Here is a 21,815-nt window from a genome sequence, read left to right as displayed (position 1 = left end):
ATTCCAATGAGATTCCATCTTAGGACCTTTTGCTGGTATCCAGGTGGAAAGGGAAACTCTACTACAATCTGTCTCGGTTCTTACTATAGGTAGATATGTAAGCTTGGACCTAGCGGGATTTACCTTATACTGTAAATGGAATCTTTCTAAAAATGATGCCAACAGAAAACAAGAGAAGAACCAAGAGATGGAGAGAGTGTGTCTTAAACGATTTGAGCGTCTGCATCCAGTCATGCTTTTCACTGTAATTTCCCTGTTGTATGAGGCAATGTATTTCCCTTTAATTTTTGCTGAAGCCAGGTGAAGTTCAGTTGCTGTCATTATTAAGGGACATCATTTTGTGTAATAATGTAAGCAAAAGCTTTCCATTGAGCTTAGACCTAAGAAGTTAGGGTTAGTTCTCCAAGCTACAATTTGAACTTTAAGCATGGCATTTGGTCAAGGCATTAGGGACAGAGAAAAAAAAAATGTGGGCCAAAATGACCCATGAATATTTTCATTTGGCTATTATATTTCCCTTACCCCTAGTGTGACTTAAAAAAAATTTTTTTTTAAGATTTATTTATTTGAGAGAAAGAGAGAGAGAATGAGTGAGAGTAAGAGAGAGAGAGAGAGTAGGGGTAGGGGCAGAGGGAGTGAGAGAGAAAGCCAAGCAGACTCCACACTGAGTACGCACTGTGCAGGGCTTGATCTCACCACCTTGAGATCATGACCTGAACTGAAATCAAGAATTGGACGCTTTACTGCCTGAGCTACCCAGGCGCCCCCCTAGCATGCCTGCTATGAAAGTAAGTAGACAGGTGTTACACTGAGGCAAAGATAACAGTACTTCAGCATTTACTGTCTCATACCTGTCTGCCTGGTACTCGTGGATATTTGGGTTTATAGTCCCTTGACTAATGCTGTCGTAGAACCATCATTTGATGTTTCTACCTTGGATTTGCCTATTTCTCAAGTCTGAATTTGTAAGTTTGGCAGTTTGGTATGGCAGGACATATCGGAAGAGGGATGAATGTGGGTAGCACACCTGCCAATTAAATTTCTATTTGAACCCTATGAAGTGACTCTCCTGGGGATTTTCCTATGGATGAGAGGGCTGTTCATACATTCAGGACGTGGATGATATAGAAGCATCCCACAGGGCCTGTATCTCAGCGATCAATCCATCTGCCTTCTCTACAGCTTCCCCTTTTCCTGCAGGGCTGGAAATCAATTGTGTGTTAGCTACTGTCTAGGTCTGAATCCGGGGAGCCTGGGAATTGAAATGCACATTGTTTCATCAGCCACATCAACAAGGAAAAACAAAAGGAAAGAAAGGAGCTCCCCTCAATGACTTCCCCACATGAAATGCATGTTAAGAAATTGTTGATTTATTTTACCAGGGCACTGAGGAAAATTAGGAAAAATAAAGAAATTTCAGGGACCACATTAAACCATTTCACATGATATCCAGAGATGAGGGTCGGCTGAGACAGGAGACCAGGAGACAGGAGAGAGAAACTCTGAATGTACAGAAAATCTCTATACACACATTTCTCAGCAGACTGTATAGTTGGAGGGTGTGGGGAAGAAATGCTGTCTTTTTAAAGAATTAGATACGTGAAAAATTTTCCTGTTCATTCAGATTGGCTCAAAATACCATACAGGCTGGCATTAATGGAGATTAAGTATATTTAGAGAGAATAATTCAAAAGACTTTATCAATTTGGTACTATTTCCTTCAAAATGGAAAAACCTTAATTTAACAGGATATAGATGAATTCCTAGATTTACTAAAATAGTTTGGAGCTGAATAGATGGAGTAGGAGTCACAAATCATTTGTCCCTGATATTTTAGATTCCGTATCTTGAATTAAAACCCAAATAATAAAAACTCTCAATTTCATGGGATGTTCTAAAGAGGCTGGTACACATTTTGATATTTCCTTCCAGTGTCTGACATCCCTTTTGACCTTCTTTTCACCCCTTTTTGGAACAAAAGAATTACAGTGACAAATGCAAATGTGTGCAATCTTCTATTCACTGGTTGGCTGAGAGAAAAACATAGTTTTATATTTTGCTGGTACCCAAAACTCATTTAACTGCTCATGCTGGAGAAGGATAAAAGCAAGTAAGCAGAGGGTACCAGGTAGGAATATAAACTCTGGAAGACAAGAACTATGCCAACTTTTGGTCAGGGACTATATCCATGATTACTATTAAAGTTGGTATTACTTTAGCATATGATCTAGCCTAAAATGGGAAGGGGAGAGATTTCTGTGAAAATCACAATTCCTACTTCAAATGATCTAACCATAAGAAGAGAAGGGAAAAGAAGAGGATGGGGAGGAAAGGAAGCAGCAAGCCCTGAGCTTCCACTGCCTTCTGTGAGGTTTCTTGTCAATCATACTCACACATTATTTATCTCTTTACCAAAACAAGGCCCCCCAGCATAAGTAAACCTTTCGAGTTGCCATTATCTCCCCTACCCCTACCCCATTTTACAGAAGGGGAAATGGAGGCTTCAGATACTACGTAATTTTGTCCAAAGGTTCAAAGTTAAGAAGTGTTAGAGCCAGAAATTGAAATAGACAGTGATTCTTAGGTCTATTCTTACAATTACTATTTTTCACTATGACTGTTGAGGTTCTGGTCAGCAGTTCTCTATTAAATTAATCCTGAATTTGGTTGCAAAAAAAATCTTCAAAGTTACAATCTAAGGGCCAGTAAACTTCACCTTGTGGTTTACTCCCTTACCCCCAGAATTCCCAGAATTCCCTCCTCTCACCATTCACGCACAGCGCTATTCATTAGATGCCAGATGTATCACTGTACCCACTAACCTGACTAAGCTCAATCTGTGTGAGTTCTCACCAGGGCCAGAGATCTGCTGGTAGGGAAAAACAAAAAAACAAACAAAACAAAAACCCCATACGTTGGCTGACATTTTTGTAATGTTAGAAACAACATGGTGGATTGGAACCATGCCTGTGCTAGTTCTCGGGAGGCCAGAAGCATCTCTGGCAGGTCAGGGTAGAGGAAGAGGCTGGGCTAATGGATGGAGGGGCTGCCTTGGCATTGATGGAGCTGAAGAGTGCTACAATTCCTCTCTATCTTAAGCACACGCTGCCATGGCATCCAACTGCTATAATGAATTTCCTGGGGATTGGAAGTGGAGTTGTAGAGGGCTTGTTCAAATGGAGTTCAGAAACCCTTCCTTCTGAAATGACGTGCTCGGGCTCCCCGCAGTGCCAGCTGCTACCAGTGCCGCATGAGCCTTCCTTGCAGCATACAGTGGTCATCCACAAACACGTCTCAGCCTTGCCCTGCACAGCCCTGGACCTGGCTCCCACCACCTCCCAGACCTGTATGACCCTTCCCTTGGACTTCCTGGGTGAGCTGATCTGGGTGCATGCTGGTGAACACAACGGTCTTGGAGGAATGAGGATAAACAGGAGAAAGTGAGAGGAAAAGACCCTTCTGGTTTGCAGTTGGAGTGATCAGTGTTTCGTCTTCCGTGGAGCTCATAGAACCTGAGCTTACATTCAGTTTCAAAAGCATTGTCCTTCTACATGCTTTGAAAATTCAGCAGTCACCTTCCCCCTAGAAAGTAGAAGCTACAAGTTCGGTGATGCTAAGAAAAGTGAAGCCAAGTGCAGACATATAACTGATTAGAACTATGGTGAAGACAAGTGTTTCTGAATTGGGGACCTTTGTTGTCCAGCACAAAGCTGGCCAGTGAGCTAGGTGAGCAGACCCTGTGTTCATGGCATCTGACAGCTGCTTGATTGACTCACCTACATTTGCTTTTTTAATCCAAAACAGCCCTCCCATAATGTTCATTTCTTTTCCCGCCAGCAGTATTTCAAGCTGAGGTGGGGAAAATTAAAAGCTACTAATTCCTTGGTGAAAAGATCAAAAAAGTACCCAAAAGGCAGCTAAGGGGACTTTTTGTCTCTTTAATTGCTCTCATTTCAATTTGACTGCTCCCTTGTACTTTTTTTTGTTTTTACATCTTTTGCTCCAAGTGCCAAAAGCCTCCTTCTCTTGCATTTACGATAAAGCAAGTTACACAACCATGTGCTGCAAAGAGCTGAACTTGGAAATGATCTCAGTGTCTTACTAAGGTGTGGTGTGGGGTTACTCCCTTCCCAGAACTGCACGTGGGAGAACCAGCTTGTTTGGGCCATTGGACAATTAAAGGCCACGCCTGGTGAACTGTATTATTAACAGTAATTCAGAAGTCTGCTATTAATTATAAGAAACCTTAGAACCAATACAGAAAACTCCTCATCTGTGATCTTCATAAATGCTTTCGAGATGGTTGAAGCCTCAACTTGAGTTTAGACTGGCCATGCACTTAATGGAGTCCCTTTCATTCACTCTTTGCATTTCCAGGGAGCCATGTTCCAGTACCTTTGTTCAGTTTGCTGTCCACTCCAGAACTGGATTCTCAGGAGGCAGTAAGTAAGAAAGGTGTAGAATCAATGCTTTCTCCAATTCTAGGGTCCCAGAAATTCTTTTGTGCCTGCTTCCTTCATGTCTTGTTTTTGGGTGTATATTTACTACCATATTTCCTAGTACATAGTATCATTTACGGAGTATTTCTTCTTTAAATTAACTCAGTTATTTCCCTTGAATTTATCCGAGGAACGGAAACCTGTATCTCTAGTTTATAACGCAGGGAAAATTTACGTTAGTATTTATGTCGTAAATAGAAGGTAAGAGCAGGATATGAAAAACAAGTGGAAACAGAAGCATTTACAAAATCGTACAAAATGCTATTGCCAACTAATTATAAGTACAATTGTCATGATTTGTGGTAGTTAGGTTTTATAAAGTCACCATGAACACTGGGCTAGGGAATGCTGAACCATTGTTCCTCCAAGAAATACAGGCTTAGGTTCCTAGGGAGTCGCTGGCCACCAAATTTTCATCAACCTATCAACAAATAACTTGGTTTTATGTATGCTTCAGCCTAAGAATGTCTTATTTAATGGATAGTGTTGATTCATTAACAGTGAGCCCATGGCCAACAACACTGTAACTCCTGTCTAAACAAAGCCCACTTGACACACTTCCTCCATAAGGCACATTCCGGCCTTCTTGTGATTTGGATCGCCAGATAGCCCTCCAGCACTGCACTCAAGGGCCATTTTAAACAGCAGGATTATCAACAAAAAGCACAAAGTGTGGAAAACCTGTCACTGAACAGACCATCAAAGGACACTGTTTAACTTCATGAGAACTGCAACAAGAAGGCAGAGTGCTCTGCACATGTCCCTAAGTAATGAGTGCCATAAGTACTGATTTGGGGGTTACCAACACATTTTAGGGAGGATGCAAATTGACAAATATGAAATCCATGAATAATAAGGATTGACTCTATTATGAAGTCATACTAGTATCAAACGGAAGTTTTCTCCTTGAGATAAAGAAGAAGATTCTAAGAGTGTGAACGCCAAACACTGCTCCTGCTATGTGATTCAGTGTACTTATGACCCAACTATTCCCCTGGAGTATTGTCCCTGGTGCTTGTCTCAGGATTTGGAAATTCTCCCTTATCTCTATAAATCTGGGATATTTGAGATGATCCTATGGCTTCCCAGTAGCTTGGCCCCAGCCTCTCTGAGACACCAAGAGGTGGCTCCCAAGCTTCCATGGCAAAGTATAAAGCGGGCTATGTTTCTTTCCTTTCTCCCTCCCTTCCCTGTGGCCCCAGTTCCAGTTGGATGTGGCCTTCTCAAGAGTTGTGCCAGGAGCAGAATAGATTTTGTAAGCAGCATCTGTAGATCTTTGTAATGCCACAGCTTATAAAACACTCCAGAAACCCAGTCTCTCTAAGCCCCATTTGTCCTAGTGTGTTACCTGATCCCAATATCAACAGGAGGGCAGTGACTAATAGTCCTCCTAAAACTTGTATATTCAAGTAATTCTGCCCTACTTTATGTTGTTTTAAGTCTATTGGTACCAGGACTACAACAAGAGAGTTGGTCCTAGTAAAGTCACCATACATAGACAATAGGAAGTCATATGTTGTCACTTTTCGCAAGAGATTGCAGCACAATTGCCCACCCAATCTTGGAAATTTTTGGATACCAAGAATGCACACTCGAGATCTCACCACGTAAATTCTAGGGTACTCAGGATCATGTCCACCTCTCTTGCCCCAACCCCCTATTGAATTCTGGAGAGGTTCTTGGTTGGTAGGGTATTAAATATCTTCTAACATCATCTCTCCCATTGGTCTGTTTCTTGGTTCTGAATTGCTAAAGACCTTTTGTCAATGAAGCCTTTGTAATTAACAGAGGGCCTCTGAGATACAGCACAAAACCCCCTCAAGCCAGTAGGTCATGTTGCTGCCTACCCCTGTAGGGCTACTTGGCATTTCAAAGGTTGTGTACTGGATGTGTTCTTTTCACTTTACATTTAGGATGAAAATTTTCTTCTTTCCACCTCATTACCACTATGATATTCTGTACAACAATAAAAGTCTCTAAATATACCCTAAGCTCTGGGTGACAGCTCGATACACGTGAACACGGTCGAAACCCTAGGCGGAGGGCTAAACTGAGTGCAAGTCAGATTAGATGTTGATACCTGGCCAGGTAAGTACCTGGATTTGCCATCACAGAATTCGTATGGAATAAGATGGTTTTTGTGTTGTTTCCCTAGACTATGGCTCGGGCAGTCTGCATACATGCGTATACATGACTTTTAAAGAAAGGCATGGTGAGCCTAATCTACGTTTTTATCCAGATTAAGTCTCCCATTTTGGAGTTATTATTTTACTTTTGTAGGAAAAGATTATGTTATTCTGCTAATGTTGATAAATTCTGCTGTTCACTCTACACTACTGAGCCTATTGCTTGAGAAGAAACCCACAACGTTTTCTTCGTGAGAACGGGGGAGTGAGTTCTTATAAGGATCAAAGAACTATGTGAAACTTCACTTGCTATTTCCTCCCACCACCACTCTCGCGGAGACCTGATTTCCTCATCACCCTGTTATTCTCACAGGCACTTACTCTCCCATGACAGGTTTACCCTCCGCAGTCCCTGCACACACCCCACGGGCAGATCATCTCCTATGAGCCATATTGTGCATAAGTTTGTCCTGCTCAACAGCCTGTCCTGGCTCCCTGTTGCCCAACACACTAGGCCTAAACACCTTTCTTGTTGTGGACAAAGATCTTCGCCATGGGTCCTCCTTGACTCAGCCAAACTTTTTTTTTTCCTTTTTTTTTTTTTTTTTTAATTTTTTAAATTTTTTATTAACATCTAATGTATTATTATTAGCCTCAGGGGTACAGGTCTGTGAACCAGCCAAACTTTTTTTCTCTACTTCTGAACACTAGTCTTCCACGAAAACACTTCCTGGTTTCTGCTGACTCCTCACACACATGATAAAGGTACCCATGTGAGTTTCCTCATTTGCCCACCCCTTTCTAGTTCACAGAGTCTTCTCTTTTTACTCCAACCTACAAAGATACTGCCCTCAATGGATTCCCTACAGCAGGGGTGGGCAAACTTTTTCTGTAAAAAGCTAGATAGTAAATAATCCAGCTTCTGCGGTCTATGTGGTCTGTGCTACAACCACTCGACTCTGTTTATTACAGCTTGGAAAGGGCCACAGACAATAAGTCAATGAAGAGTGTGGCTGTGTTCCAGGAATTTTTTTTTTTTTTTTTATAAAAATAGGCAGTAGGTCAGATTTGGCCCATGGGCCAACCCCTACCGTACCACATCAAGACAAACACACATATACTCTTAATCATTCACTTAGCTTGATTTTTTTCTTGAATGATACGCAAAGCTCAGCCTTGGTTCACAGTTTAGAAATTGAGCCCCTTGATGACATAGGAAAATAAGACTAAAACAAGACCAAGCTAATGTTTAAGTGCTTCCTCTGTGTCAAGCACTCTTCTAAAATCTTGGTACACTTTATCTGATCTTCATGCAATCCTGGAAGTTGGATTCTATTACTGCTATCTCTATGTTGCAACTAAATAAAGTGAGGCACTAGAGAGGGCTTAAAGTGAACCTTCTTGAAGTGGCACATGTAAAAAGTGGCAGAGTTCAGATTCAAAGCTTGGGAGCCCAACTGCAAAGACAGTGCTGCTAACAAAACTTGTCATATCGCCTCTTAAACACCCTTTATGTCATATAAACATAGGTACATTTCACCTTTCATTTTTAAGATTTTTTAAAGATTTTTAAATTTATTTATTGGACAGAGATCACAAGTAGGCAGAGAGAGAGGCAGAGAGAGAAGGGGAAGCAGGCTCCCCACCGAGCAGAGAGCCCAAAGTGGGGATTGATCCCTGGACCCTGGGGTCACCTGAGATGAAGGCAGAGGCTTTAACCCACTGAGCCACCCAGGCACCCCCATTTTTAATATTAAAAAGTAATTAATTTAATGAGTAATTTGTCTGCTTATGAAATATAGTTATTCTTTGTAAAGACTTTGAATAATACAGAAGTGGAGAAAAAGAATTTCTGCTTCCAGAGAGACACACTATTCACATTGTGGTAGCTGTTTTTTCAGTCTCTCTCTCTCTCCCTGCTAAGGGACCAACCTGGAGCTCCCCTAATGACCTTAAAGTTGATGGGCTTGATTAGCCTATACTCTTCTCCCCTCTGTAAAACATACCAGGATACCCAGAGCATGTAGCTTGTAGGTTGTTTTAATAACTTTCTCCCCTTTTGTGCCTACAAATTGTGTTTGTCCCAAACCTATTTATGCCAGTTGCATTTTAATCTAATTTCACAATTCATTTAAATATAGCATGAACCTATAAAATGGTGTTAACACAGAGTGTTTTCTTAAGTTCTTTGCTTTGAAAAAAACTCCATGCATGCAAGCAAATTGCTCCAAACAATATTGTCAAATTAGGTATGGCTACAACTGAAGAAAATTGATGTGGAATATGTAAACATCTAGAAGGATTCAGGATTCAGACTTCTTTGCAAGTCTTTTAATTTCCACTTTATTTTGAAGAACCCAAATAGGAATTATACATGCTGAGTAATGGGAGTGGTCTATGTAATGAACAGTTCCACACTCTAAGAAAAAGTTTGGCCTTCCTCCTTAAGATCAGTGGGAAAAACAAAAACAAAAACAAAAAACTTTTCTAAGTTTTAAATTTTTAGCTTACATTTTAGGGTGATTTCCCCCCCCCCCCCACTCTTTGCTTTACTGATTGAGTTAAACCATTAATCACTTAGTTTGGTCCATATAGGATAAAAAGGCTTCTCTTGTGTGTGTGTGTGTGTGTGTGTGTGTGTGTTCTCTTTTCACAAAACTAGGAACATATTATATACATTCCTTGGTAAGCTGCTTTTGTTTAACAATGTATTTAGAAAAATATTTTCTGTGCCATTAAATATTCTTACAAAATATAAAATTTCTTCAAAATCTTTTAATTTGTAGATATGTTTAACCAATTCTCTCAGTTGCACATTAGAATTACCCATTTTTGCTCTTATAAACAGTTCATGATGTATATTCTATAGTCACTGAGCACCCTTAACTGCCAGTCACCATAAAATAACTAATAGACATTAAACATAAATCTGAACACTGCTTCTTTGGATAAATTCCTAGAAATAAATCCCCTGGTTCAAACAGTAACAGAATTTTAAACTGTATACTGCTATACTGCATTATACTTACTCTGATACACCTGTTTCTCTCCCAGTCCCTGAGAATAGGGACCATGTCTTGTTTATCTTTTTATTCCACAGCACTGAACATAGAATGTGCCCAGAGTAGGTACTCAAAAAATGTTTATTGAATCTTGAATAATGAATAGTCCTTGACTGAAGTACTTATTTACTAGAATTACAGATTTTTTTTTCCTAAACACTCTTAGTAAAGTCAATTAAAAATCATTACTTGCATTTGTAACAGAAGGAAGGATAAGAGAAAATATCCAAAAGTGAAAACACTTTTATCAAGGACGCATCTGAGGGATTTAGTTAAACCTAGTTCTGAGTTACCAGCAGTTTGGAAACTCACCAATGCATCCCAAATCTCAGGAGAGTTTCCAGAAAGACCTGGACATTCTTAGGATAGAAATTCCATCTGCTGAGGGACCACACAATCTGGTGTCCTGCTCACTTTTCCTGGTGAGAAGACCTTAGGAGGTCTCACACTGAGCAAAAGCCCCAGCGTGTCCTCTGGACCACTTGCTAATTAGGCAACATTCATTCACTCTTTGGACGCACTGGAGAGACTGCCACAGAGATACGGTGTTACAGATAGGTTTTAGAAGTCATTCATTGCAGAAAAAATCATGGGTATATGGACGCACAGGCTTGTAGACTGCAGCTGGCAGTCCTCCATTTTCTCACCCACCATTCCATGCAGAATATATTGACACACCATTTTGGAAACTTTTTATACCCCCCTTGATCCAGTGATTGGATATTACCTAGAGTTTCTTCTCAGGAAATTGAGACTTCCCAATTCCCTTTCAAAAACCGCATTAGGCAATCAGGGCTGTTTCTGTATTAATTAAATGGATGTCCACCCGTATTTTTGTATTTTTTCTAGAGCTGATTGTAGCTAAGAAAGATGGTCCCTCATACAGCTACTGAGATGATAAGTGGCAAGATGAAAATACAGCCCAGTTAGCACCTGCTTTGGTGTTTCTCCAACTACATCTAAAGAAGACCATGAGTAAACTTAGGTACCCAGAATTTCTGGTAATGAAAGTCAAGTTATCTCCAAGGTGTGTCTATACTGAACACTGTCAGACAGATATGTATATATCACACTTCATCTAAAGAAGCTCATCATATTTCATCCACCTGAGAATCAACCAACCTTCCTTCCTTCGCTTTTTAAAATATCAAGTTGACAATTGTTCTGATTGGCAAGTGGGGCAGCCTTTCCCGCAGCACCGTAAGAACCCAGCTTCTGTTGGCATGTGGGTCACCTGCTTCTTCTAGGCATGCCCTTAGATTAGTTAATTTGTTAGCTTGCTTGAATCACAATCGAGAACCCTTCAGCTTTGGTTTGCAGCAATAAATTCAACTGACAGCTGAAATTTGGAACGCTCACTTAATATTGATTCTGAATGTAATAACAAGCGACATGACCTTTTGGATGGTGTAAAATATGGCCGCCACAACATCTGTGCCACATTTCTTGCTGTTTAGTAATATGCTGTAACAGCATGGAGCTGGCATTAAAGCTAAGCTTTATTATCAAGCAGATCACTCCATCTCTCTGGCTTCATTTTAAAAAATGCTTTCAGCTTCTGGAGCTGATATCGTGGCTAATACATGTTGCTGCTTTTGAGACCTAATTTCTCCTGCAGTAAGAAAGAGAAAGGTATCTGATGACCAAATGGGAAGGCAGGGAAGAATAGGGAGGGTAAGAAAGGCTACCTGACACCCCAAATTCCAATGGACCAGAAACTGACACAATATGCCATGACAGTAGCAGGGACATTAAGCATTCCCAATCGCATCCTTGAAAAAGGTCTATGAAGTTGATGTCATTTAGTGATTCCCACAAGATGTGAAAATATCTTTCTTTTCCTCAGCCAACAACGCTCCCCCCATTAAAAAAAAAAAAAAAAAAAAAAAAAAAAAATAACCAGTGGTACTTGCCCTGACGCCTGAGAATCATTCCAATTTAGCATTGCCCTAGGAAATCCTAAACTAATTTTGCTAGGATGGATACAGGGATGCTTGCATCTGATTTACTCTCACTGTTTTTCTTTGAAGTCTTGGTATCTTTAAAACATTCTCCAAGTAGGCAGAACATCAATTTGTGCACTTTAAAAAATCCAATTTAAGCAGGTTAAAAATTGTCAAAATAGTCCAACCATATTTCTCCAACAGAATTTCCAACCATAGAGCACACACAAAAAAATGCTAAACTTGAAAGCATTCTATCATTTCAATATATTCCATGGCTCAGATTGGCTTGCAGTGGGTGAATAGTGAGGACTTAAATCTCTTTATCACAAGAGGCAGATCTGGACTCTGAAACAATACAGCATCTTCTCTCAGTGTGGGGATATTTTGACGGTTTGGCTGAGCCATCTCTGGAGGCTACAAACAAAAAGTTTTAAAATCCTTTTTCTCTGAAGGGAAGAAAAAAAATCAAATCATATTTAGGAAGTCTTCTTCTCTGTAAAATATGCTTCCAAAATAAAAGACTTGTGACTTGTTTCCGAGAGGCTAAACATACAGAAAATGGAGAATAGTTTTATTCCTTCTACTATTTAACATTCAAGCCTGGCTATAGGAGGCGCTGACCCTTGTGCACTGGCTATCTATCCAAAGCAAATTACTGATAGGGACTTTTGGTATTAGGACCTGTAGAAGAGTGGGTCTGATATTGGGGAAGTTTTTTTTGTTTTGTTTTGTTTTTTCAAAGAAGATACCAGGTCTAGTAGGTAACTGAAAAAGTCAGTCTTCAAAGACCTAACACCAAATGAGAGAAGTTGCCCTGTACCCTTTCCCCAGGGAAAGCTAGGAGAACACCCATTAGGATTTACTTCCAGAAGAGTAGAGAGCCATAGTGCCTTAAGGGGAGGTGGGGTGACAACTCATCAAGCCAAAAGTGAGCTGTCCTGATAGTGAGACTTTGGTAAGAAGAAAACCTCACACAGTTGACAAGCCTTTAGGTAGATTTCCAAGACTGACAGGCGGCTACCACCAGTAATCCATGCTGTTTTCTCCTATTAGAGTCCAAGAATTACTAGGTTGTTTTCTTGATATATCATTTGTTCAAGTATTATTTCTCTGAGGAAAGAGCAGAAATGCTGGAGGCCACTCCTATATTTCAGGGAGCACATATTTATTTATAAAGACCAAGCTCATTACTCATGCATTATAATGTGGGTAAAAGTGATTGGATTCCTTTATTGACAGCAGCCTATGCCAGATGGCTGAAATGCCACTCTCATTTCAGGAAGAAAGGAGGACTTCACAGCAAAGAGGAAGCCTGGAGTTGCAAGGTAAAATCGTTCTTAATTATCAGTCCCTGGCAATGTATGGCCTCCACTACATTTAGGCATTTATGATTAGAAAGTGGATTTCAAACTAAGGACTTTCCCAGTACAAAGTCCACTATTAAAAGCAGAGTACAAATGACAATGGGTCCGGGGGACTGTAAGGGGCGCTGGACCTAGATAAGCAAAAACATGCCAGCTTTAAGATGAGTTTTTGGCTCTGGGCTTAGAATGAATCAATCCTCCAACTTGGCAAGCTATAATTAATTCCAGGAGTGTATCACTCATCTGTGTAGTGGCTGCTCCCTCAAATAGAGATCTTACAAAACTCTCCCTGGTGAAATCAGCGAAGCCATCAGACATAGCCATATGTTCAAAGCTCAGAGAGGATTGGTCATGAGGCAGTTGTCCATGGATTGAGATGTTAACCGCCCAACAAAATTTTAGTAGCATAGGTTGAGAACCTCAGGGTTGTTTCAACTGTTACCAAGAAAGCAAGACAAACAAACGAAAACAAAAACCAGAACAAAACAACAAACAAACAAACAAACAAAAAAGCAAACACAAAAACAAAACCCCAAACCTCTTTGAACATTTACATCTTCTCCTTTTCTTTTTTTCTCATCTAGTAATTGATTTCTCAGATACTAGAGTGGCTTTGTTGAGAGCACCCACTGAGGCCAACAGAAAGGATAAAATGATTGGGAGAAAGAAGTTCTCACACAGACAAGGTAAACAGGCAGGAATTGGATTATTCCAACATCCTCCGCTGAGGTAGGATTCACAACTAATCTGATTATATGAATATTATGAGCCACTAAGTATCTTTCTGCAGCAATTACCAAGCTTTGCTGCATTAAAAAAAGGGCATTTCTTTAGTGCTGGGTTCATCTGTCAAGTGTTTGGCTTCAAAGCAAGAGTTAGAGACACAGACAGACAGACTGAAGTGGGCTTATAACGTACCTGTGTTTCTCCTCAGCTTTCCCTCTTTTCTCCTTTCCTGCTCGTCTACTAAAGACCAGGGGATGATTTTTATTCCTTAAATATCTTGAAACCATTTTTAAATATAATACTGTGTTTGCCCCCCGTAAATTTTTTTGGAATGGGGGTGCCTGCGTGGCTCAGTGGGTTAAGCCTCTGCCTTCGGCTCGGGTCATGATCCCAGGGTCCTGGGGTTAAGCCCCACATCCGGCTCTTTGCTCAGCAGGAAGCCTGCTTCCCCTTCCCCGTCTGCCTCTCTGCCTACTTGTGATCTCTGTCTGTCAAATAAATAAATAAATAAAATCTTTAAAAAATTCTTTTGGAATCATGAGTTGGTACCAGCTGAAAAAGCTATGCCATCCTCTCTCAGCCATGGCATTGCCCAGGGTGACCAAAAAAACATTCGAGCCCTGATTTCTACACCTCTACCTGAGGCCTGAAGACCTAAGATTTGGGATAAAGGTAACAAGAGCTGTGTCAGAGTTCATTGGTGTTCCCTCTTGAGCCTGCCAGCAGTTAGCCTGGCTTCTTTTTATGAAAACCAAATCAATGCCGACCTAAGTCAGAGACTCTACAAGACCATATTGGCAATGGATGACAACGCGGAATCAGTGTCACACTTGACAGTGTGAGGGATGCGCCCTAGAGATGAAGCACAAGATGCTGGTCATAAGCTCAGGCTCTGGGTTTCAATCTTCCACCTATCACTTCCCAGCTGAGGAATGACATTAGTTCACTACTTTTTTTTTTTTTTAAAGATTTTATTTATTTATTTGACAGACAGAGACCACAAGTAGGCAGAGAGGCAGGCAGAGAGAGAAGGAAGCAGGCTCCCTGCTGAGCAGAGAGCCCGATGCGGGACTTGATCCCAGGACCCTGAGATCATGACCTGAGCCAAAGGCAGCAGCTTAACCCACTGAGCCACCCAGGTGCCCCAAATTTTTTTTTTTAAGAAGGGGGGAAGCAGGCTCCCCGCTGAGCAGAGAGCCTGATGCGGGGCTCAATCCCAGGACCCTGGGATCATGACCTGAGCCGAAGGCAGAAGCTAAACCACTGAGCCACCCGGGTGCCCCTATTTCACCACTTTAGGCTGTAATGTTCTGAGGCACTGGGGAAAACGGTATACTTAGTACGCACTATTGTACTAGAGTTGGTTTGAAAAGTCAAGATGAAACTCCCACCATATCCTAGGTAAACTCGTACTGATCACTTCTCGAGAATTACTTTGGACTTGGCTTTCCCTGGCTTTAGCCACCCAGGACTTCACCCCATTGCTTACCTGGCCATGCACCCACTTGTCACCCAGCCAAGTACCCTGCTTCTCTGGCCTAAGATGTTCTTTCCTAGTCACCGAGCCTTCACTGTTCTGTTCAGTTTGCCCTTCCTCAGAGGAAAGCTTCAGGAATTCCCATGGTGACACCACATCCTCCCTAGTCCCTAGAATGGCAGCTGTGTGTGGCAGGGACTGTGCCTGCCTTTGATCCTCATTCCGTTCCCAGCCAGGGGCTGAGGACTGAAACACAGTAAGAACTCCATAAATAGTAGTTGCTATCACGACGCTATATGTCAGGTCTTAAGAGCAGAGGTTGGGAAATACTCATGTCTGTCTTTGGGGATTGCTAGGCACTAGGAAGGTAAGCAGGGGCATAGCATTGGTGGTTTTGAATTTTTCAGGAGGACATGAGCTCCATCAAATTGTGATTTTAATGAGCAAAACTGTTTGCCGCAAAATTCATCAGAATCTAGCTGTACACCTGTACTGAGCTGTGCTCATTGCCAGGCGTCCTGGGCTCACTGGCCATCGTCTTGAAAGCCATCCCTCAATGTGTGCCATCCTTGTATTCATAGGCAATAGCCCAGGAATTAGTATTCAAGTTAGATCATCTCTCTGCAAATCCAGTGGCTAAATACATATTTTAATTGAGCTCAGGAGTGTTGACTTGCAGACACAGGGTAGAAAAAAAAATCACTAGAAAAATGGCAAGTGGAAGCAGCCTTTTACCTTTGAATAGAATGTGATACTTACAAAACATCAATAACAATTTTCTATTGGGGAAAAGCCTGCGGCAAGAATAACCTGCTTAGGTTTTTAAGCTGCAACTCAACAAAAAAATTAGCGTTTCTTTTTCTTTACAAAACAAAACTGCCGTAGTAAGCCAGGTAAGGTAACTTTAACTGGACGAAATATAATGCAATCAGTTGTCTGTGATATTAAGATATGGGAATTGTCATTAGTCAGTGAAAAGGCTCCTGTGTCCAAACTCATGTTTGCGGGGTGGGGGGGTGGGGGGGGGAGGTTCCACAATGATTAAAATGAACAATATAAATTTAGTAAGAAACAGAATGACCAGAGGAGGGTAAGGATATGCCTTTGTTGAACATCAAACTTGTTATGAATCAAGATTTCTCATCTCATTTGTACAGTATAAAATACTACTCAAATTTATCACGGATACCAAGCACTCCATAAACTATTATCACTCTGCCTGTTAATTTCACTGTCATATATACATGTTCACACAAAAATGACTTCAGTGTGTATATCTCTCTCTCTTTATCTGTCTATATGATGCCTTTACATACATTTATTTTCATACATAATGTATTTTCATGGCAATATTATTTGTGGTTCACTGATGGTAACAGCTAACATTTACTGAGCATGTTTTCTAAGTTGGGAACTGTTCCAAGAGCTTTTTTTTTTAACTTTTTTTTTACCTTTTTTTTTTTTTTTTAACTTATTTGAGAGAGAGAGAGCATGTACATGTGAGCAGGGAGGCCAGAGGGGGAGGGAAAGGGAGAAAGAATTTGAAGCGGACTCCGCGCTGAATGTGGAGCTTGGGCACGGAGCTCAATCCCACAACCATGAGATCACCACCCAAGCCAAAACTAAGAGTCAGAGGCTTAACTGACTGAGCCACCCAGGTGCCCCAAGAGCTTTACATTTATTATCCTACTTAATAGTCACTAGGACCTCCTGAGATAGGTGTGACTATGATTCCCATTTTGTAGATGAGGCCAGTGAGGTTTGGGAAGATTAAGTGAATCATCTAAAGCCACAGAGCCAGTCAGGGGCTTTGCTGGGATACAGCTCAGGCAGCTGGACTGCAGAGTTCTGGACCCAGACACAACTCGCTACCACATTGTAACCTCATGGTTCAGACAATTTTGGCAACATCTCAAACAAACAAAAGGACACTCCTGTGGGCTTTGGAGGTTCCAAGAGAAGCCCGAATGTGGCCCTTCTATAGATCATTAAGTCTTACATGGAGTGTCTGCTCATAACAAACATTTTCTTAATAATCTAGTTATCTTTCAAATTCTAAGGCAGTAGTGTGAGATGCCACTAAAATTGGGTGGATTTTCAATTTTTTAAAAAATAAACCTTATCAACATTCTTAACCTTTCTAGTGGGCTTCCCAACTGCTTGTTTCTGTACCACATAATTATCACACAAAGAACTACCTACTTATGCGGAAGCAAGAAAGAGAAAACAAAACAAACGGAAAACACAAACATAGGCATGTTTGTTGTTTCATATTGAGGGTTATTTAGCTTGGATAATAAATCATTACAATGAATGTCAACACCGCACAGGGGAAAGGGAGTAGTTAGTTGCATATGCTAATGGCAGACATGCATTACTAATAAGGAAGAGAATGAACGACTCCAGCCTCACGCTAGTTATCACTGCAAATCACAAAGACAAAGCGTGCTCACATAGAGCATATGACTGCTAGATGACAGAGCAGGCAAATATTCACACGTCAACAGCAATCGCTCCCATATTCCATCCAAGACTACTGAAGAGTTTAAAAATAAAGCTCTCCCTGTCATGCACCAAGATGTCAAGTTTAAACACATCTGCCAGTCAAAGGGATTTTGCCAGTCTTTACCCCTGGAAGTGTGGTCTAAAGGCTCCAAGTGTATTCTAACTACAAAGAGCGGTGATGTTATCCATCAATATCCTGTAGCTTTTCCCTTTAAGATGGGTCTCAGACCCACAGAGCCTCTGCTTCCCTGTTGCCTCTAGCCTACCATTGCCTTCACACGGAACCAAAGCAACAGCCTCCTGTCTGCCTGCCTTACTGGTCTCTTGCTTCCTTTCTATCTAGCATAAAATAGTGGGAACTGCTTTTTTTTGGTAGGTTTTTTTTTTTTTTTTTGGTGGTAAAATAGACATAACATTACCCATTTTAACCAGTAAGTGTACAGTTTGGTGGCATTATGTAAATTCACATTGTTTTGCCACCACCCACCATTCATCTTCAAGAACTTTCTCATTTTCCCAAATGGAAACTCTGTCTCCATTAAGCACGAACTCCCCATTCTGCTTCCCCCAGCTCCTGGCAACCATCATTCTCCTTTCAGTTTCTCGGAACTCGACTACTGTAGGTACCTTGTACGTGCGGGGTCCTCTAATATTTGTTTTTGCATCTGGCTTATATCACTTAGCACAAAGTTCTTCCAGGTTCACTGTGTGGAGGCATGTGATAGAATCTCCATCCTTTTTAAGGCTAGATAACATCCCATTGTGTGTATATGCTGCATTTTGCTTATGTATGCATCTGTTGGGGCACAATGGGTTTATTTTCCCCTTTTGTCTATTGTGTATAATGCTGCTGAAACACGGGTGTCCAAATACCCCAAATACCGGGGTCCTTCCTTTCAGTTCTTTGGGGAACATACTCAGAAGGGGAATCACTGCATCAGATGGTCATTCTACTTTGAAGTTTTTGAGGTACCGTCACCCTGTCTTCTCCAGAGCAACACTATCTTACCTTCCCATCAGCAATTATAAAGTTTCCAATTTCTTTACAACCTTGTCACATTTTTTTTTTTTAGAAAAATACAGTTTTTAAAAATAGAAACTGAACGCAAAAACTCTCTTTCATGGCTTCCAACTGCCATGCATAGTCAACTATTATAGCATGAAATAGTCAACTCCTTAGCGTGGCTGCAAGGCCCTCTCTGTGTTCTCTGCAAAACCTCTTTAATTCCATCTCCTCCCACTCAGCCTCCTTGTTTTGCACTAGACATGCTCGTCTCCATTTCATTTTTCAAACATGTCGGATTCTTCCCCAGGTTAGGATCTTTGCACCTACTAATTGTTTCGGCTCGAAAGCTCTTTCTCTCTTTATTTCCAAGACTGGCTTGGCTTCATCCCTTCCGTCTCAGATTAAACACTGTTTCATCACCAAGAGAGTTAGTGATATTCCTCTCCATAATCCCCTCTCTTCTCTTCTTGCTCTTTCCCTCCATAGCACTAGATCAATGTACAATCACAATCTTCCTGCTTGTGTATTTTATTGTTCATCTCCATGCCTAGGTAGAGATCCTCTAGGAGAAGAGCCCAGATCATGTTATGTCCCCAGAGTAGACATAACATGTCTACTCACTGTTATGTCCCCAGAGTAGAACAAAGTGCCTTGCACACAATAGGTAGTCAGTGAATGTCAATTACGTTTATGAGTGAATTACAGAAAAATCCAGGCCCACAAACAGAACTCAGTAGCAGGCTCCAGTGATAACCTCACTCAGTTCTGGGAAAAGGTTGGAAGGAACATATCCCATGCAGATATTCATCAGCCCTGGCAACAGGCACTGTGTGTCTTTGGCCTGAAAACCCACACATCTCAATAACAATGGGATCAATTTTGACATTAACACGAATATTACCAAAGCCCAAGAGATACATTTAAATTCACCAAGCTCTGCGGCAGATAATATAAAAGCTCTAACTTGCTCTCTAGAAACAAGAAACTTTCATTTATGGCTTCCCAGCTCTTGCTAATCCTGCCCATTAGGCCAAAATATTGCATTTTACACAGGATGCAAGATCATACAAGAGACTGATGTAATACTCAGGCACAAAACCAGCTGGCAGATTTACCACTGAAATCCCCTTTATTCAGAAGGCACAAATCAGCCCGTGATGCCTTTCTTGACAGATTTCTGCGTGTTCCTCATTAGGGATAGATGAAAGTAGGCAACCCTGCATTCGGGGCTCCACTCCCCCTCCTCACATCTGCATACTCAGTCATTTGTAAATGGAAAGAAACACATCCCCACATTTGCCCAGAGGTGGTTGTTTATTCAGAAAGGTGACTTCTGACATTGACAATAATGTCAGTTTTCCATCTGCATATTTTAAGGTAATGCATCCTTCCTTTAAGTGCTTTCAGTGCAGCTTCTTGGTTTCCCTCTTTCAATGAGCACAGTGACACCCAGACCTCTAGGTCTCAATTTGAATAACTTTCTGGGAAAAGTGAAATATGCAGTAACGGCTTCTCACCAGCCCAAGGACAGGGGCTCGGGTTGCTAAAAAGTGAGCGCGGATACCACAGTCCTTTCATCTTCCTTAGCCTGCCATACTCGACTAGCTAAGGGCGGAAAGGCTCACCCCAGGCTGTGGATGAATCCATCTCTAAAATGTGGTTTATCCCCGGAGATCTCTCCGGAACATTTGCGCAGGTAGCTGAGTGGTTCATCAGCATAGCAATTGGCCCGGTCAGTTCCATCCGTCAGAGCAGAGAAATGCGGCTGGTGGAGGGGAGACTGGTGGGAGAGCTCCCCACGGGCAGGTAGAGAAGGCACATTCATCCAGAGATCATAAATATGCATCTGGGCCCTCATCTTCTCTGCATGAGGGTGGTAGAATGAAGAAGGCAAAGAGGAAATCCTCATGGCCCAGAGTCTCCAAGTGTCCCTGTTCCACCTAAGAAAGTGCTCTCCTTAGATCTAAAAAGGCAGGCAAATTTGCCACCTGTGTCTCGAGGGGCTGACAGAAACACAAAGGAAAGAGAGCACACCCTTTCCAGCTTCCAGATCGCCAAGCTCACAAAATCCCAGCCAACAGAGGTTTACTCCTCGAGAAGTTACTCCATGCCAGGTGGAATCTGACAATGAGTAAGACAGCATCTCGCTCCTTGGAGAACTGACAATCTAGACATTTTAAATTCAATTGCTAAATTAATTTAAATAGGATCTAAGAAGCTCTGCGATGGAAAAAACAGATGGTGCCGTGAGAGCGGGGGCAGAGGAACCTTACTTAACTGTGGGTGGCGTGGGGCGGGGTCACCGAAAATTTCCCCGGAGGGGTGAAAACCGGACAGAGACTTGACCAGCAGCAGCTTGCAGGATAAAATCAGGGTAGAAGAAGGAGAGGAAGGACAACTCTGCAGTCCCTCGATTTTAACCACAGCACTATATACTGTTCGCTTTTTTGCTGGAGCTGGAATGTCAAGTTGAGAATTTTCTAGCATCTCCCTCTTGGCTGAACTCTAAAGACACCTATGCTGAGAAGCCAAGATAAGGAGACACAACATAGACCATCAGCAAGACTGGCTTGGAAATTCTGACTTTCACCGATCAAGAGGCTTCTCCCCGAAGAAAGACCTGATTAATGACACGCTGTTTGTCAGTTGTTCGTCGCTGTCTTTGCCCGACAAGGATGAGACAGTTAAAAAGAGAGAAAGAAAGAAAAGGGGAAGAGAAGCAGTAAATTACTCTTTATCAAGCTCAGCAAGTTGGAGAATTGGTGAAGTCTTAATTAAAGTAAGCAGACAATTTCAAGTAAGGAGAAGTTCATCCTACATGGGAGAAGAATTCTAGGTTATGAACATCAGTGAAAAGTTAAAAGTATCCACTACCATTTGTCATTTATCCAAGGCGTGGGTGGTAACAGAGGTAGTAAACTGCCCCTAATAGCAGTTAGTATGACTTTGGTCATGGCAAGATGGCGCTGAGCAACTAAAGGTAAGGTGTTTGTGCCCACGTGAGCCTTCCTCCTTCTTGCTTTTCTTCCCCTCACCATCCCACCAGAAACATGATAATAACAACACAATCCCCATTTGGCAGGCAGTGTCTCACTATCTCAGCC

The 21,815-nt window shown here is 41.6% G+C and overlaps 1 protein-coding gene across 1 annotated transcript in view; it reads right to left on the bottom strand.

Annotated features, from left to right (window-relative positions):
- TENM2 (teneurin transmembrane protein 2) overlaps positions 1-20,620 on the bottom strand; it is a 479,009-nt gene extending 458,389 nt beyond the window's left edge. Inside the window, exon 1 of the mRNA XM_059416332.1 lies at positions 20,337-20,620. Coding sequence (XP_059272315.1) covers positions 20,337-20,620 — 284 coding nt within the window. The remainder of the gene's footprint in view (positions 1-20,336) is intronic.
- Positions 20,621-21,815: the final 1,195 nt, after the last annotated feature.

Source organism: Mustela nigripes, chromosome 12 (genome assembly GCF_022355385.1).
Source record: "Mustela nigripes isolate SB6536 chromosome 12, MUSNIG.SB6536, whole genome shotgun sequence".
NCBI lineage: Eukaryota > Metazoa > Chordata > Mammalia > Carnivora > Mustelidae > Mustela > Mustela nigripes.
Note: the sequence above shows the minus strand (reverse complement) of the source record. Positions and strands in the feature narration are given on the sequence as shown.